The 18,588-nt window shown below is 41.6% G+C and overlaps 1 protein-coding gene across 1 annotated transcript; it reads left to right on the top strand.

The window, feature by feature from the left end:
- The first annotated feature begins 1,730 nt into the window (after window positions 1–1,730).
- Window positions 1,731–17,794, top strand: fam8a1a (family with sequence similarity 8 member A1a). Its single transcript, XM_034160471.1, has 5 exons — window positions 1,731–2,113; window positions 5,929–6,049; window positions 6,241–6,364; window positions 17,206–17,345; window positions 17,455–17,794. The coding sequence occupies exons 1-5, from the start codon at window positions 1,777–1,779 to the stop codon at window positions 17,597–17,599; spliced, it is 867 nt and encodes a 288-aa protein (XP_034016362.1). The 5' UTR covers window positions 1,731–1,776; the 3' UTR covers window positions 17,600–17,794.
- The last annotated feature ends 794 nt before the right edge of the window (window positions 17,795–18,588 follow it).

The raw sequence follows: 18,588 nt of genomic DNA, 5'->3' as shown, positions 1-18,588 counted from the left end.
CAAATCAACAAAAACCTCTAACAAAACAACTCAACAACATACCTGTATGACCAAAATCCAAAATCAGAATCTAAGAAGGACAGCGAGCGACAATAAGAGTCATCTGGTCAGGACACTGTTTTGTGGTTGGTGGCATTTTGCTTGTTACAGGTTTCTTGACAGCAAGATCTGTCGTGCAAATCAAGGATTTGCACAACATGAACACATTATTTGTAGCTCACCCTCTGTGCATTTGCAGGTATTCATGAGACAAATTTGACTCCAATTTGACTTCTCTACTATGTAAACCACCTGAACAACTGCGAGCCTACACAGAAAGACTCCATAGGTAGTTAGCTTTGAGTTAGTGGACGTTAGCATGCACAGTAACATCCACAAAATGTCTTGTGAATGACCGCAAAGCTGTTATCATGTTACAGAAACAGCGTTTTCACTTTTAGAAGTGTCTACTTCTCACTAGCTTTTACATAATATATGATACAGAGGTTATATTTACACACAAACGAAATGGAGTTTTGCAGCTAGCTACCAGCCTGTGACATCACCATGCTAACATCCACGAAATGTCTTGTAAATAAGTTTAGAGGTGTTTTGAGTTCCAAAAAACAGCCTTTTCAGTTTTAGAAGTGTTTATTTCTCACTAGCTTTTATATAATATAGGAGAAACATGTATATAAACACACAAAACAAAGCAGTTTGGGATATAACCGTCACTGATGTCATGGTGCAGCTCTACTCTGATTGGCTGTCACCCCCGCCACTCAAAAACAAAACTGAACAGATTGAAACCGAATGTCGGCCATTACACACGAAGAAGAAGAAGAAGAAGAAGAAGAAGAAGAAGAAACTGTGATTTTTTTTAACCCCTTAAAATACCTCTTAAAACAGGTCAAGGTTAGCCATCTTTAAACTTTTCCAAGGTCTGTGTCCCAAGAATGTTCCCTGTAAATTTGAAGCCTCTGGCAGTAACAGGACTGGACTTAATTTAAGGATTACACATGAAATTTGCATAGGGTCATATTCCCTTGAACATATAGTCAATCAATTCAATCAATCAATTTTTATATTTACTATACTATTTAATATACGCTTTATATTGTAAGGCAAGGCCATACAATAATTATGTAAAACCCCAACGGTCAAAACGACCCCCTGTGAGCAAGCACTTGGCTACAGTGGGAAGGAAAAACTCCCTTTTAACAGGAAGAAACCTCCAGCAGAACCAGGCTCAGGGAGGGGCAGTCTTCTGCTGGGACTGGTTGGGGCTGAGGGAGAGAACCAGGAAAAAGACATGCTGTGGAGGGGAGCAGAGATCAATCACTAATGATTAAATGCAGAGTGGTGGTGCTTTTAAAAGTAAAGCTCAAAAGGTCTGAATGTAACCTTAAACGATGCTTAAAAGTGGTCAACAACCTCACAATGTCAAACAGAATGCTTTGTCAACGAAACAACTGAAGATAAATTGGATTTACGTTTTTTTAAGGGGGAAAAAAGGCACACTGTCCCTTTAAATGGGTCATACCATGAACGGTAGAGGGAGGCGCAACGTGATAACGTTTTACAGATTTGTGTAGCAGAATTACGTGGAGTTTGTATTATTACTGATAACAGTAATTTAAACAGTATTTTTTATTATCACTTAATAAGTTATTGTAAAACACAGAGAGTGCTGTGGTCTCCGTCGCCCCCCGTGTGAACTTTCTGCTTTCTTGTTCCCAGCGGACAGCTGATGCACGCGCCAGAGGAGCGGGAGAAGAACCTGGAAAAGAAAGAAACATGTTGGAGATTGAAAGCACTGAAACTGGAGCTAAAAAGCCGCTTCAGACCACAACAACAGCGGAATACTGCGCAGAGTTACAGCTGTGGATGTGGCAGTATTACTGCGGCTATGCGCGCTGGCACCGCTGGGTGGCGCTCTTAGCGGTCCCCGTCTCTTTTGCTCCGCCGGCGACGGGTGCACAAACTCCGGCTGCGGCTGGTCCGATTTCCGACGGTGGACAGCAGCAGGTGTTGGACACACGAACCTGGTACAGTCCCACTTATCCTGACCCTGGTTCTCATCAGGAACAGGCTGAAAGCAGGACAGGCCGGCAGCACAGTCCTCCACAGCCAGGTAGGAATTAAGAAACAGTTTGTCATTAAGCCTATCTTCCTTTTTATTTTTATTGCCGTTGTGACGTTTATTTATTTAATTGCCCATTGTCACCCCCTTTTAAATATGTATTGAGGTCTGTTTTTCATATATGTGTTACTGACAGTGCCAACTAGAACTCTAGTTGATTGTTCATGTATGGCTGTTTGTTGCTTTTTTGTTGTGGCTATTTGTAATTTTACATTCCAAATTGTATTCGTACACAGTGCATGTACAGGGGTGGTGGCCAAGTGGTTAGTGCACTTGGTTTTAGCATGGAAGGTTCCCGGTTTCGCAGACTGAACAGTCCACCCCTAAAAATCGGTCCAACTTTTGCATCTGCGCATGCGTCATTTCGGACAACAGCAGCACGTCTGAGACAGTCTCTTCACCCAAAGCAGTCAGATGGATTAATGGGATTTTTAACCATCAGATAATGAAGGCAAAACCTCTTAAATTATTCTAAAGTCAGTTTTAACTGGAAACGAGGCTGTTTTAAGCAGAAACTCAAGGAAATTCTGTGACCAACGCACAGTGAATGCATCAGCTAGCAGCTCGTTTAGCCGTGGCGCTCTGATCACTTCCGCTGACTTTTATGATGAAATAATGCTGAATTTATGTTTCAAATGATTCTTGTACAAAAGCTTCAGATATCTGTCGCTGAGATAGATGATGACTGCAGTTTGAAGCAGAAACGAGGTGTTAATCTGTGAACCGTGTCATTGGGAGGACTGATTTTTAGGGGGTCCGTTCAGTCGGTGACACCGGTTCAAACCCCACCCCTGCCACATTTCTCCATGTAATATGGAGTTGCAACAGGAAGGGCATCTGGCGTAAAACTTGTGCCAATTTAACATGTAGGTCCACCTCGGATCTGCTGTGGCGACCCTGAATGAAAACAAGAGAGCAGCCAAAGGGACTTATGTATTATGGCCCATTTCACACTGGGCTTGCATAGTTGCGTTGTGATTTATCTGGAGTACGCTGGAAAATTGTGCAGATTTGGCGTAGTCCCTGTGTAGGCTGGTGTGTGATGGCGTACGGTTGCGTTCCTAATCTTGCTTATAGTTGCATATGATTGCTTTCTGTGCTTTTACTGCCATGTATGTAGCCCTCGCTGCAGTTTTCTGCTTCCTACTTTTTTTTTTTTTTTTTTTGCATTGTAGAAATGCACACCCTTCTAAAACGGTAAAAAGCAACCATATTCATTTCCAGAGGTACAGTGGGACACACTGCTTCCTTGACAGGGCTGGGAACATCAGATCACAAACTTCAGAGTCCTTGTGTGCCCCCCCCCCCCCAAAAAAAAAGTTGAAAATATTGCCATTTAAAAATCACAAGCATACTTAAACATCCTGTTTTTTGTTTCAGCTTTGAGAGTGAGACAGAGAGAGAGAGAGAGAGAGAGAGAGAGAGATAGCGCTGCCTATCTCTGCCCTTTTTTGTTTCAAAACTCTGCTGTTTCTGTTCAGCTTGTTCGATCACTGGTCACTGCGGCTGTATGGGTCATGCAGTCACACGCGTGCCCGCAGGTTTGATTACACTGTTCTGATCAGGCACACATCAAGTTATGATCGCACAGGCACTGCGTGGATCAGCCACACACACACGCTTGAACTGCTCTCCAGCTGATTCACTCTGGATAAATGCACTCAGTTTTTGGATGTGCTGTAGCGCACGTGCATATGGACACGGGTGCAAAAGGACCCTCTCGTACATAGGCCTAATTCACGGATTCAAACGTTATTCAGAAAAGAATGCACCCATTTGCGATAACACTGGGATTTCTGCTTGTCTCAGGGACAGATGTTGCAGCTCTGTGGCTCAAACCTTTTCACACGGGAATGTCCGTTGCTGCTGGAACCTTTTCACACTTGATGCTCAAAGTCACATGCTTCTGTAAACTGCTCCCTGGTTTGCACAAACCGAGGTGCAGTTCGCTCTGAGAGATCACCACAGATGACACAAAATATTATTATGTCAGTGTAGAGCTGCATAACTCAGTGTATAGTAGGTACACTGCAATACGCAACTCTACGTTTGTGCCAGTGTGAAAGGGGCTTTAGGGCTGTCATGGACTTTACACCGAGCGCCCTCTGGTGGCCATTTTTGGCTAATGAAAACATTGCCAAGCTCAATACAAATACATGTAATTTGGTTGCTTTTCAAAGGGGTCAGACTCGTCAGTAAAGTCAATTTAATGTACAGTGGTTCATTTCAGGTCAGCTTGGTGTATAAATCTCGTCATTCCAGGCAATGATAGCCATCAGATTGCTGTTAGAAGCAAGTTGGAGACAAAACAAAACCAGCTGAAAATCTGATAAATTTTTTTTAGGTTATCAGGGGCATAAGGATCAATACTGTGTTCAGTTAAATGGGTGTTGGTGAAACCTGATCATTCTCAAATTTGAGCGTGTCTGAGATACATTCAATTGGGATGTCCAAATCAAATTTGGTGAACATTCATTAAGTTTTGTTTAAATTATCTTCGGCACAAGAAAATGTGTGGGACACACTGACTCAATAATAATATAATATAAAATATATGCACTTCCCGGTTGTTTACCTCCATTTCCTGAATGCATCACATTCCCGTTTCTTCCTTGATTTGATTCAGTTTATTGTCCTCTTTGATTTCCACAAAGAGCTGCCAGGACTTGGCAACCAGGATTCAAATGGTATTTAAATAATAAAGCTGCAAAAACTATTCACTGATTAATCGACTGTTAAATGAATCAACAACTATTTTGATAATCAATTAACCATTTTGACAATTTTTGTTAAATCCAAATTCTTTGATTTTAGTTTTTTAAATGTGATTATTTCCTGGTTTTATCCTCTTTAATCGTATCTGGCAATAAATGAAGTGTCTTTGGGCTGTGGACAAAACAAGATATTTAAAGTCATTATCGTGGGTTCTGGCTAACATTGATTGATGTTTTTCACCATATATATATATATATATAGGGACATTTTCTAGAACAGGGGGGAAAAGCTCTTGATTTACCGATCAATCTACTTTCTGACCCTCACCTATTGTCATGAGATTTGGCTCATGACCGAAAGAACGAGATTGCGAGTACAAGTGGCTGAGATGAGTTTCCTCTGCAGGGTGGCTGGGTACTCCCTTAGAGATAGGGTGAGGAGCTCGGTCACTCGGGAGGAGGACGGAGTCAAGCCGCTGCTCCTCCACGTTGAAGGAAGCCAGCTGAGGTGGCTCGGGCATCTTTTCCGGGTGCTCCCTGGATGCCTCGCCGGAGAGGTGTTCCGGATATGTCCCATTGGGAGGAGGCCCCGGGGAAGACCCAGGACACGCTGGAGGGACTACGTCTCTCGGCTGGCTTGGGAACACCTTGGGGTTCCCCCGGAGGAGCTGGGGGAGGTGTGTGTGGATCGGGAGGTCTGGGCGGCTTTGCTTGAGCTGCTGCACCCGCGACCCGACTCCGGATAAAGCGGAAGAAAATCAGTGGATGGATGGATGGATGGATGGATTTTCTAGAACCAACAACTAATTGATCAAATAATTGATTGATTAATTGATGATGAATATAATCATTAGTTGCAGCACTATTAAATAAGCAGATCCAAAGAAATTAATCTTTGTCAAACAAGACTCAGGTCTTTTCATTCATGTAAAAGTTAAGTTGTTTAGGATTCATTCAGTTACAAATGATACACGATTGATATATCTGACTTACTTGAACTGCAGCTGAGGGTGATCTGCATTTATGCATGTGGTTATATACTGTGAATTAGCCTGGGTTATGCAGGAAACGTTTTTTAAATCTACTTTTCAGGACAGGAGTTCAAAATCCCCTCAGCTCTTCAGAGGTTCCTCGCAGAGACAGTTGACTTCTTTATCCTGTTTTGCGTCAAGGCTACCATTGTGTTGTGGACAATGCATCTGAGTGGGATGAAGTAAGTAAAATATTCTTGAAAATCAAACTCTCAGAAATAATAAAGGGAAGTCATCCATAGACTGAAGTGTGTGTGTGTGGGGGGGGGGAGATAATGTTTACATTATCCCTGCAGCACCAAGTTGTATCAGCAGCTTTGTAGATACATTTTTCACACGGGCATACTTTCTGTGTCTCTCTGTTATGTTTCAGGAACATTGGTAAATTTATTTCCCATTTCATTGTGGTGGAGATAGACGAGAACACGTCCATGGAGGACCTGCGGAAGATGGTGGTTGTAGTTCTGTTGTACAGGGTGCTGGTGTGCATCTATGAGGTGGGTCTCACTGCTTTGAATAGATATGTTTGTTTGTTTTTTGGATTCTAAAGGATATGCCAGGAAAAAATATGCTGGCAACCACTCCCTTAAATATTACCTCACCTTTAATTCTTATTGGCAGATTTGACACAACAAATCATCTGACAATGACCGTGAGCTTGTTTTACTTCCTCTGAGGGAGCTGTCCACGGTGCTTAAGCCTGCCCAGCCTGTCATTCCCCGTGGTGCTGATCACTCGCACTGATTTGTCATGTGACATGCAATAATTAATAATTACCTGCTTGAGATTAACTCTCCCACACTCATCGACCATCCTACCAGTTTACACAGTGGCTTGGAAAGAGTTTAACATCTACAATCATATGATATAAATGGATATTGCAGTATTTAGTTAATGCTTGTTTAGCTATTGGAGTACAGCAAACTGATTTGGGGTGCACAGGAGTTTAGAAATGATCCCCTTGTACTGCTTGTAATTTGATAAAACTGGATAAATATTAATGTGCTGTATGGTTTTATTTTGTACCATTTGTAAGTTCTACATTGGTGAGTGCTGGGAGAAATTATTCTTTGTTTTTTTCCCCTCCTAGAGTTTTATAACATCTATTTTAGTCTGTATATCTGAAGTTTCCAAACTCAGTATTGTGCGGTCTTTAAGATTCAGAATTCTGTTTGTCCATACGTTCGGTAAGAGCTGTCTCATTATCGAGAAGAGTAGAGTTGTAGTTCTGCTGCAGCACAACAGTGTTTCCCAGAGAGGACAGTGATGCAACTTTATCGTCATAGTTGCCTGCAATGAATTCAAGCATCAGGTGTCTTGTTGGATGTCTACATTAGCAGCTTTTTTGTCCCAGGGTGAAGCCAACCACCACTGAGATACTGCTGCTGTCAGACAAATGCCACCTGGCATCCTTCAGTCCAGAGTTTTCATCTTTTTTGTTTAAAATATGAGAATTCAACAACATGCTCAAATTTCAGAAATGTTTATTTACTTGTTTGTTTTTCTACTATTCCTCCGAGGTGCTTGGGCCAATTTTTACCAAACCTGTAGTGTGCATGTACGAGTTGACCCCAAAATTATCCTTAAGGGTTTTTTTTTTGGTTTTGACAAAAGTCAAGGTCATTCGGGTCAAAGGTCAAAATTTTGGTTTAGCTTTCTGTTTGTTCTCATACTTCTCCCAGGTGCTTTGGCTGATGTCCACCAAATGTGATATGTGGATGACTTTTGCTCTCTATTCAACTTCATTCATTCAATACAATATCTAGTTAATTTAAACCTGCATGGTGTACATACTTCTAAACATTTGTTACTTTTTATAAATAATGAACACAAAACCTTTTATTCAGTTTGGTAACTTTTAGCATTGTTAGCATGCAAAGCTAATTATGACTAAAATAGCATATATTTTCATTTATTCTTTACAATTCCCCCTTTTGTCCACAGTTAAACTGTGGACAACACCTTACAGACATTCATCAACTTCTAATAGTTCATCTACTTCCCCAGGATTAATTCCCAACACAAGTAGCTGACTAGCAATAGTACTATCAATGAACTTGGTAATCAGAGTTCTAAGGCATGGAACAACACAACATGCAATCAGTGTCATTACTAAGAACACAAACAAAAATATCATAGCCATCTTGATCATCCATTGTCTCCAACCTCCTGAAAATAACCAGTTAAAAAAATCCCCCTTCATTTTGCATATATCTCTTTTCAGTTGCATCCCAAATTTGAGTTAGATTAGCTTTGGCTTGAGCAATGACACCACTGTCACCTGAATTGTCTGGAATGAATATACAACAGTCAGGTCCCACAATTACCTTCAACCAGATCCAATCTCCTGGATCTACTTTATTCCCCACAGGTTCCTGTGGAGGATTGTCTTCTTGTTGCTGCACCTGGAATGAGAGCGAGGCTACCAATGCAGTTAGTAGCAAATAATAGGTAGTATGTTGTATTTGGTTGACATCTAGGGGCATCCCCCTTATGCCATTGGCAGCTGGATTGGGAAAGTCCTTCCTATGTAAAGTTCATGCGGGGAGAATCCTGCTGATGAGTTAACAGAAGCCCTGATAGCCATCAAGGCAATTGGCAATGCCTGTACCCAGGTCAGTTTTGAGTCAGCACAAATTTTAGCCAGCTTCTCCTTTATTGTCCGATTTGCTCTCTCCACCAGTCCTTGGGACTGTGGATGATAAACGGAGCCAAATCTTTGTTTAATGCCCATACTTTTCTCGACTCTAGCCAAATATTCATTTTTGAAATGTGAACCATTGTGTGATCTGATTGATCTTGGAAACCCATGTCTAGGTATGAACTGATTGATCAGATATTTGCACACTGATGCAGCATCTTCCTTTTTGGTGGGGATGGCCTCTACCCACTTTGTATAGCAATCAGCAATGACCAGCAAGTACATGTAACCTTGAGTTCGGTTTTCTGGGCCCATGTCTGTATAATCAATTACTATTTCCTGAAAAGGAGCAGTTGGCACCGGATATGACCCCATTGTGGGGGTCATGCCTGGACGCACATTGTACTCCAGACATACCTGGCAGTTTTCCAATTGATGTTTAATCAGTTCAGTTAGTCTGGGATGCCACCAGTGTTCTGACACATTTTTTTTTCTGTCTGCTTTCTTGACAAATGAGCCATACCATGTGCTCCATCAATTATGATATGTGCCATTGCTGATGGTAAGCAGATTCTCCCATCAATAAATCTCCAAAGTCTGTCCTTTTCTATTGCTCCATATTGTTTCCACACTGATTTTTCATGTGCTCCTGCATCATCTTGTATTTCACACACATCCTACTTTGTTAATGTATGTCCTTGCAACTCTGCTTCTTCCTCTTCTGAGTACATAATCAACTCTCCTTGGTAGCCTGCAGCTGCCTTTGCTGCCAGGTCTGCCTGATTGTTTCCTTCATAGACATTTACTGCTTGGTCTTTTGAATGTCCTCTGCATTTTACTATAGCCAGTTTGTTAGGTCCATTCATGGCTTCTGCCAGGTGAGTCACTATGTCATAATGTTTTACAGGTTGTCCTGCTGCTGTCAGAAAGTCAGTCCTATACCATCCTTCCAACTCATAGTGAACTACACCATAAGCATAGGCAGGGTCATTATAGGTCACCTTTTGAATGTTTTAGCGCTTCAGCTGATGCATGTAATTCAAAAAATCTTTGGAGTTGAACCAACAAAGGAACACTAAAAATGTATTTGCCAGATCAATTACTGTGAAGAACTTATGTTTTGGCGTTAGCAGTGACAAAGTTGTGTACGGATTAGGAACAGAGAGACACTTTGTCTGAATTATGTCATTAATACGTCTCAAATCATGCACCATGCGGTATTTGTCTGTGTTTGGTTTTGGAACAGGTAAAATAGGAGTGTTGTAGTCAGATTCGGTCTCAATTCAGTGGTGGTCTTTATGCCTTGTGCAGCTGCGTCTGAAATGGGATACTGTGGAATCCAAACAGGTGGACCAGGTTTGACCTCAAACATAACAGGTGGCACATCAATACATCCAACATCTGTTGGAGAGGTGGCCCACAATTTCTGGGGCATGCTGTCCAATAGAGGTATGGTATTCTTATGGTCAGTTTGTTCGGCACCATGATGTCGTTCCAGAAACTGTTTCTCCAAAAATACACTATCACGTAAGGACCAAGGAATGTAGTAGGCTTTCTGGGACGGTGAGTACTTGACTTGAGGCAACTGAGAGTTCTGCCAGTCCGTAGTTTCTTTTAGCCTCTTAGTCATGGGACCCAATTCTTTTGCTTGGTGTCCAGTATGCAATGCAAGCGAGACATGAGGGTAAGAAACATCAGAGAGTGCAAACCACTCATTTTGTTCTGCATCTAGTTCCACCACTGCAACAACACCTTCAGGACCGACAAACAACCCATCAGAGACAATGAACCAGCGTGTCTGGTCAAGCTGCTCTTGAAATGCTTCATCATACACAAGGTCAGTTTGCCTGGTGTAATTTAGGGTGACATGAAAAGGGTCTGGTGGAGGAACATAAGGTTGGAGGGACTTGATCCAGAGCTCCCACTTACGATAGAAAGTCAATATGCCTGTGGCCGTGGCAGATTCTGAACAAAGCAGTCCCCAATAGATCTCAGCATGTTCGTTGGGTATAGTGGGTGCAGTGTCAGGTTGCAGCAGCATCATCCCTCCATTGAGCTGGGAGTGGCAGGGCAACACTTTGCTATCTCTGAGTCACTATAGTCCCCGCCTTTGAACAGGACACTTCCACACCACACTTTACCATGATGTCTCTTCCCAAAAGATTGACAGGACAGTCTGTTGATGCCAGAAACTGATGCATGAATCTCTGGCTCTCCATAGTCACTTGAACTGGCACAGTTTTTGGTATAGCCGCCGATTTCCCAAAGAACCCCTTGACCCTCACAGCAGTAGAGGATAGTGGAATATTGGAGTCAGCCTTGGTCAGTGTGGAGTAGGTCGCACCAGTGTCCACCATGAAATCCACTTCCCTGTTGTTCACAGACACGGTCAGCATGGGAGGGGCTAAGGCTCCCTGCGTAGGGTTCTCTAGACCTCCCTATTGAGGAAACTGGCCTCCTTGTGGTGACCAGAAGGGATTGCCAGCTGATGGTGCCATGTCCTGTTGGGGTTGCTGTACATAATCCTGGGCAGTTTGTGAGCAGTTCTTAGCCCAGTGTCCTGGTTGAGCACAGTTGTAACACACGCCTGGCTGTGGTCCACCCTGACCTGTCCCTCTTCCCCTCATAGAACCTCCTCGACCCCCACGTCCTGTTTGTGGGCGGGAACGGCCTCTACCTTTTCCACCCCTATTTTGATTCATGCCTGATGACCATTGCTGTTGGCCGGTCCATGGAGGTGGTGGTACATAAGGTGGATATGGCCAGTTCTGTCCAAAGGCCCCAGCCACAGGTTGTGGCACTTGAGCCATCTGGAGCTGATTTGAGCCATTTTTATCCTTTTTGCTGATTTTGGCTTCAGCTTCTTTGAGTTGCATTTTGAGCAACTTCAATTCCGTTTTTGTTTTCTCACTCTGGTCTTCTGCTTACCTTACATTAAAATTTTTCAGGAAGTGTATCACATGTAACTTCCATCTATCCATCAGCATGACAGAAATCTCAGGTGTGTCGTCCAATTTAGCCTTTACAGGAGCAGGGAAACCAGAAAACACAGCCTGTTTAAACAGGATCTGTGCACCAGCGTCACCTGTACCCGGATGTCGGCCAGTTAAGTCAATCCAGTGATTTACAGCTCTTTGTATGAATCCGTCAGGCGACTCATCTTCTTTTGGTGAGTAAGAGGCTGTGCCAGATGTTATATTATCAGGGTATTTATCTCTGAGTGCAGCATAATACTCGCGCCTTACATTATCAAATGGCATATCATCAGGAAATGTGGTAATTTTAGCTGCTTCTACCAGTACCACACTTTCATTACTGGATGCACACGCTGCCAGCAGAGCGCGCACATCACCCAATGCTAAATACATACCTCCTGTGAGGTCTTCCAATTGCCTGATCCAGGGGCCTGCACCCCCAGACAGGGGCGATAACCTATCTTTGATTGCAAACATGTCACGTGTTTTCCAAGTTTGATAGACCTGGCATCACCCTACTCCTTCAAACAATGGTGCATTCAGAGAAGTTTGTAAATCAAATTCACTTAATGCAGTGTTTTTAGTCTTTTGTCTAGTCTAATTTCTGATACATTTTTTCATGTACTTTCTCCTCACGTTTATGTTTATTGTGTTGTCTTACTTGTCTGAGAAATTTATGTGGGTCAGGGTCAAGCAAGTCTTCCCCATTAGTTCCACCTTCCCATCCTGTCAAGTCATATGTCATCATCACTTTCTGAATCCTCCTTCCTGCTCGTTTTTTCTTTTTTTTTTTTTTCTGTTTCCCTTGGGCTGATGGACCTGTGGAGTAGAGGATATTATTGAGCCTCTAATAGAACCTGAGGCGCCCCTCAGGTCACCACCAGTATCTCCCTGGGGAGACGGTGGAGGACCCAGAGGACCCTCACTGCTGACCAATCCTGGAGTCTCCTCACAGTCTATCAGTCCAGACTTAATCACTAGAACTGGAGCTTGGACAGACTGTGGAGTCATTGGCAGTGTGCCAATTTGAATCACCATAGCATTATTATAAGGTGGTGAGTCAATGTCTGTCAATGTAGGATAAATTCTCTATACCACAGGTGCCACTTCACCCTTTAGAGGCAGTGGTATTTTCTCAGATTTTGTTGTGTCAGATTTAGCAATAGCATTTAGCCATATTATAATTGAAAGTAACTAGAAGTAGGATCAACCTGTTGTAAACATGGATGAGACATTGATTGCTTGCTTAAATGAATTATATGACAGTTATTAACATGATTAAGATATTTTTGGAATGGGCTTATTATGCTGAACAAGATGATATATAATTTGGGATGCTTTGATGAAGGGACCAAAAGTATTTGGTCAAAAGTGTCACTTATTTGTTTTTAAGAAATGATGCATTGTTGGTATCATGTGAAAGGTCTTACGCTGATGATGTTAATGGTGTATTTACTTTCAAGGATTCATTGACTGGAGATGCTTTATGCTCATTTTAAGAATTCACTGTGTTGGTCATTTTTCTCTGAGCCACAGTTTCTTCCCAGGATTTACCGGCACAAAGCTGTATTACAGCTTTATGATAATTAATTTGATTTTTCTCAGCTGTTTTGCACAAATTTTTTGGTGTTGATTTTAAACAGGTCCTTATTTTCTGCTTTTAATTTTTGTGCTTCTAATTTTTTATTCAGAACTACTCTGTACTGGTCTTCCAATGCAGTCAGCATTTTTTGACGAGTACTGAGAGTACTCATTTCAGGCCATTTTAGCTCCTCTCTTCCCTGCATCTCACCGAGAATTGTCTCTAAAAATTTTTTTTCTTCTGGTTTACGATTTCTCTCTTCTACAGATTTCAAATAGAATGTCTTGAAAGTGGACCAAAGGTCCATAAATGATCTGGGTTCAAACATGATCAATTTTAGTGTTATATCACTGATACAGAGACACACGAACTACTCTCGGAAACACACGAAAAATTTAACAGTTGCCGGTAATGTCCCCCTTGTGCTCACGTGGCCTCAGATCAAGCTCAATGATCAAGCTTCTACTGCAATCATGCAATGGGGAGAACCCCTGATTGCAGTGGATCAATTCTGGGTGTTACTTCACAATCTTGATCTGGTTTTAACAAAGGGAACAGTCCGAAAATTCAACCACCCACACTAAATACCCACAGAAACTCCTCAGTGTGCCCTTTATTGTTTCAGGATCTTCAGTCGTGGAAGAATGTTGAATTCTTCTCTGGTACCACTCAACACGACACTCTTCGGTACCTAGGAGACTTATCACTGAGGAGTAAACCAGCCCAGCACAAAGTACCACCAGAAAATACAAACCCAAACAAAATAACAATTATAATGTAACACAGGACCAACGGATCAACAGATACTTGTTCTCTTTTAGTTTTTCTGAACCTAATTAGAATTAAATATATAAATGAATGAAATATATATAAAACTAATTATATAGAATAATTAAATCTATTATAATGAATTATTGTGCACCTTATTACTCTATTCCGGAATTGTTTTTGAGACATACAAACATTTAAGACAGACGCGTCAGAGATCACACACTCAGCTTTGTGATGAAATCAGATAGGCACCTTTAATGAGGGATCAAACACCCTCCTTCCAGGATCGAACACCTGGGTATCAGGGATTACACACCCTGTTGAGGGATCACAAACACCCTCCTTCCAGGATCAAACACCTGGGTATTAGGGATCACACACCCTATTCCTAATGAGGGATCAAACACTCTCCTTCCAGGATCGAACACCTGGGTATCAGGGATCACACACCCTGTTCCTAATGAGGGATCAAACACCCTCCTTCCTACAATAACCTTTTGCGATTTGATTTGATCTGCTGTAAAACATACTTTATGCACGAGCGAGACGTCTGCTTTTTTCAAATACCACAATTTTTGGAAATGGCCAATAGGACAATTTTGTTAAAAAAGGCTTGTCCTTACCTTTGTGTCAGGTACCCTTTAAAGTGGTGTTTAGAGAAATTAGGACGCCTTTAAGTCCGGAAGAAGTCTCTATTGATGTTCCTTAAACGTTTTGACAAACAGAGATAAAAGCAGGTTAAATCAGAGAATACTGTAAAATTGTATAATAAATTCTACTTGCCACTGCCTCACGTTGGGCGCCAATTTTGTTGGGGAAAAAAACAACCTACAAAAATAACCTTTACTCAAAACATAGAAAATCTCAGGTTTCTCCTCGTGAGTCCGTGGGCAGTGCAAATAGAATACACAGACAACAATAATTTGAATTCAAGTTAATCCTTCCAGGTTTATTAAAACAGCAGAGCAGATCAGTCGTCAAAAATCATTCATCTTTGCGCAAAAATGGGTTCAGAATGCATACACATCTTTAATAATGTCACAAAACCGATATCCACAGCATGTGCAGCAAAAAGAACACTCTGCTTTTCAAAACAGAGTTTTTTAAGCTTGCAGTTCAGAAATCTGTCCGGGCGGGGCTCCCAGTCCCGCACGTCAATCTGTCTGGGCGGGTCGCCCAGTCCCGCACGTCCTCAGTCTCGGCACAAATCATGTAACTCCATGGAATAAAGCAGGCGTTGTTAATCCTTAATCGTCCAACGTTGTGATGGGAACTGATTTGATAAGTGCCCTGGGGGCAGAGGTTGCCAGTACATACACCCCCACTCTGCCTTCTCTGCGAGTGTAACTAATAATGTAAAATAATGTTAAAGAATCACCGTTTTCTTGTTTTCAGCTCCGTATGAGAACAGGTCCATGTGTTTAGTTCAGTGGTGTTATTGTGTCTCTACAGACACTTTCAAGGTTGCCTCCCTGATAACAAATAACCCAGTCATTGTTCTTCCCTGTGGAAGCAAAGTTCTTTCACAGTCAAAGTATGAAATCACTGACATTTTACAGAATGCAGAAGCAGCAATTAATTTTGAACAATACAGTCATTCAGCTGTTCATTATTGATCAGCATAGTTCAAACAATGTACAAACCATTTGATTATAAACAGAGGCATCAACATTATTTGAAGTACACATCTTGACCTCATGACCTTTGAACATATGAAACATCATGTCAGGCATAAAAATGACTATTAAAAATGGTCAATGTACTTAAGCATATGTTATTTATGAAAACCTTAAACCAAAACACTTTACTCATTTGAGAGTCAACAAATCTGTCAGCAGTTCAACATGTTAAATACAATTCATCATAAGTACATATTTCAATCATTAATCAAACCGTATAATATTGTATCATTTCAAAACCATCATAAATCAGTTGACACCTATCAAAGCATAGGCATACACATTTTCATTCATTTGACATCATGATAAAACCCTTAAAACACATTATGGCACAAGTATACACTCTGTTCAGTTTCATTCATTCAGTACAATATCTAGTTCATTTAAACCTGCATGGTGTACATACTTCTAAACATTTGTTACCTTTTATAAATAATGAACACAATAACCTTTTATTCAGTTTGGTAACTTTTAGCATTGTTAGCATGCAAAGCTAATTATGAGTAAAATAGCATATATTTTCATTTATTCTTTACAAAGTCAACCCCAGAATTAGCTTTAAAGGGTTCATTTTGGCAAAGCTTAAGGTCATTGGGTGTCAGTCGTGTTAATAGGACCAGTTATGATATTTATTTTTTCCACTCAGATGTCCAGTAAACCTGGCTCACATATGAAGGTGGGCTTTGGAATTGCAGAGGCAACATCAAATTTACCACATTTCAATAATTGGGGTCAAAGGTCAAAACAGAAGTTGGGGGGGGGGGTGTTTTGGTTGGGAGGGTGGGGGTCACTCTGATTTGCACCAAGCCTGGCACACACATGGAGGTAGGTTCTGGTATTGTGCAGATGAGGTAAAATTTGCCATAAAGGTCAATCAGTGGGGTCAAAGATGTACCTTAAGCTGTTTCACTCCCAATTTGCATTAAACATGGTCCATGTATGGGGTTAGGTTCAGGAAGATCAAGTGTTGGGGTCAAGGTCATGTCTGCCTGTTGGCTTATGTTTACTGGTTTCTACCAAACTTGTCATGTCAATGAAGGATGCCCCAGAAATTACTGTTCAAAAAAATTCTATTTGGCAAAGGACGAGGTCAAAGAATTTAATTTTCAACCTGATTTGTACTAGAGTGACCATATTTTGCTTACCAAAAACCAGGACACTTGGCCTGGCAATGAGATACTCAAATGATACTTGAATGCTGGTCAATTTAATGGCCCAGTGAAAACCAGGACATTGTCAATACTTTGTAAGAAACAACCCAGGATGGCAGGACAGGACGTGTTAATAGGACATGTCCTGGGAAAACAGGACGTTTGTTCACCCTAATTTGGACCAAATGTTGTGCACACCTCAGTGGATTCCAGCGTCACCCTGCCAAGATCAGACAGGTTATATTTATTAATATTTTGGATGGAGGTTTTTGGCTTAATGGTTAGATAGGTGTTATCATATCTGTTACTGGCGGATGCCCTTCCTGATGCAACTCCACATTACATGTACAATGGACATGGGTGGTCTTGAACCAGGAACCTTCTGTTTTGTAACCAAGTGTGCTGACTTCTGCTAATTGCTGCAAAAATGTAATTCTGTTAGCATCGCCACATCTGCTAAGGTTTTTCACACTTGGCACATTAAATTGCCATTCAATAGTGTTTCCTCATATTAACTTTTGTTTATGTTGTGAAACCAGATTGTTTGTATTTGGGGAGCCGGTGGAGTGACACCAGGAAAGTTCCTGCTGGGTCTGCGGGTGGTGACATGTGACACGTCCACTCTGGTCCAACCCAGTCGTGTCCTGGTGGTTCCAGCTTCTAATGTCTCCCTCTCTGCGTGAGTCACTGCACACTAAGTGTTAGTTATGCAGTTTAACAGGATATGATAGCTGCTTTTAGATGGTTTTACTTTCAGTTTCCAGTTTTGTCTAAATTGGTCTTAACAGGTCTACAGTGAGGGCGCTGAGTAAGAACTTCTCCATTGCCTTCCTTTTTCCCGTGTTTGTCACGCTCCTCGTCTTCCAGCACAACAGGATGGTGTACGACATCGTGGCAGGAACCATTGTTGTGCAGCACAGAGAGGGCAGGTAGCCCCGCCTCACATTCTTATAGCTGTCAGAAGACTGAACACACAGATGAACTAGAACAACCTGTTTCTTCTCCGGGTCTTGATGTAATGAATCAAAGTTAGGTGTGTGTGTGTGTGTGTGTGTGTGTGTGTGTGTGTGTGTGTGTGTGTGTGTGTGTGTGTGTGTGCGTGCGTGCGTGCGTGCGTGCGTGCGTGCGTGCGTGCAACCCCTGGCAAAAATTATGGAATCACCGGCCTCAGAGGATGTTCATTCAGTTGTTTAATTTTGTAGAAAAAAAGCAGATCACAGACATGACACAAAACTAAAGTCATTTCAAATGGCAACTTTCTGGCTTTAAGAAACAATATAAGAAATCAGGAAAAAAAATTGTGGCAGTCAGTAACGGTTACTTTTTTAGACCAAGCAGAGGGAAAAAAAATATGGAATCACTCAATTCTGAGGAAAAAATGATGGAATCATGAAAAACAAAAGAACGCTCCAACACATCACTAGTATTTTGTTGCACCACCTCTGGCTTTTATAACAGCTTGCAGTCTCTGAGGCATGGACTTGAGTGACAAACAGTACTCTTCATCAATCTGGCTCCAACTTTCTCTGATTGCTGTTGCCAGATCAGTTTTGCAGGTTGGAGCCTTGTCATGGACCATTTTCTTCAACTTCCACCAAAGATTTTCAATTGGATTAAGATCCGGACTATTTGCAGGCCATGACATTGACCCTATGTGTCTTTTTTCCAAGGAATGTCTTCACAGTTTTTGCTGTATGGCAAGATGCATTATCATCTTGAAAAATGATTTCATCATCCCCAAACATCTTTTCAATTGATAGGATAAGAAAAGTGTCCAAAATATCAACGTAAACTTGTGCATTTATTGATGATGTAATGACAGCCATCTCCCCAGTGCCTTTACCTGACATGCAGCCCCATATCATCAATGACTGTGGAAATTTACATGTTCTCTTCAGGCAGTCATCTTTATAAATCTCATT

The sequence above is a fragment of the Thalassophryne amazonica genome, chromosome 20, assembly GCF_902500255.1.
Source record: "Thalassophryne amazonica chromosome 20, fThaAma1.1, whole genome shotgun sequence".
In the NCBI taxonomy this organism is placed as follows: domain Eukaryota; kingdom Metazoa; phylum Chordata; class Actinopteri; order Batrachoidiformes; family Batrachoididae; genus Thalassophryne; species Thalassophryne amazonica.
The sequence above is the reverse complement of the archived record's forward strand: the minus strand, read 5'-3'. Positions and strand labels throughout refer to the sequence as shown.

What these genes read in the sequence shown, in the direction of transcription:
- fam8a1a (XM_034160471.1), top strand. Translation starts at nt 1,777, where the DNA reads ATGTTGGAGATTGAAAGCACTGAAACTGGAGCTAAAAAGCCGCTTCAG. An exon ending in TGCTGGTGTGCATCTATGAG is followed by an intron (nt 6,365 to 17,205) that starts GTGGGTCTCACT and finishes TTGTGAAACCAG; the next exon opens with ATTGTTTGTATTTGGGGAGC. An exon ending in TCTAATGTCTCCCTCTCTGC is followed by an intron (nt 17,346 to 17,454) that starts GTGAGTCACTGC and finishes TGGTCTTAACAG; the next exon opens with GTCTACAGTGAGGGCGCTGA.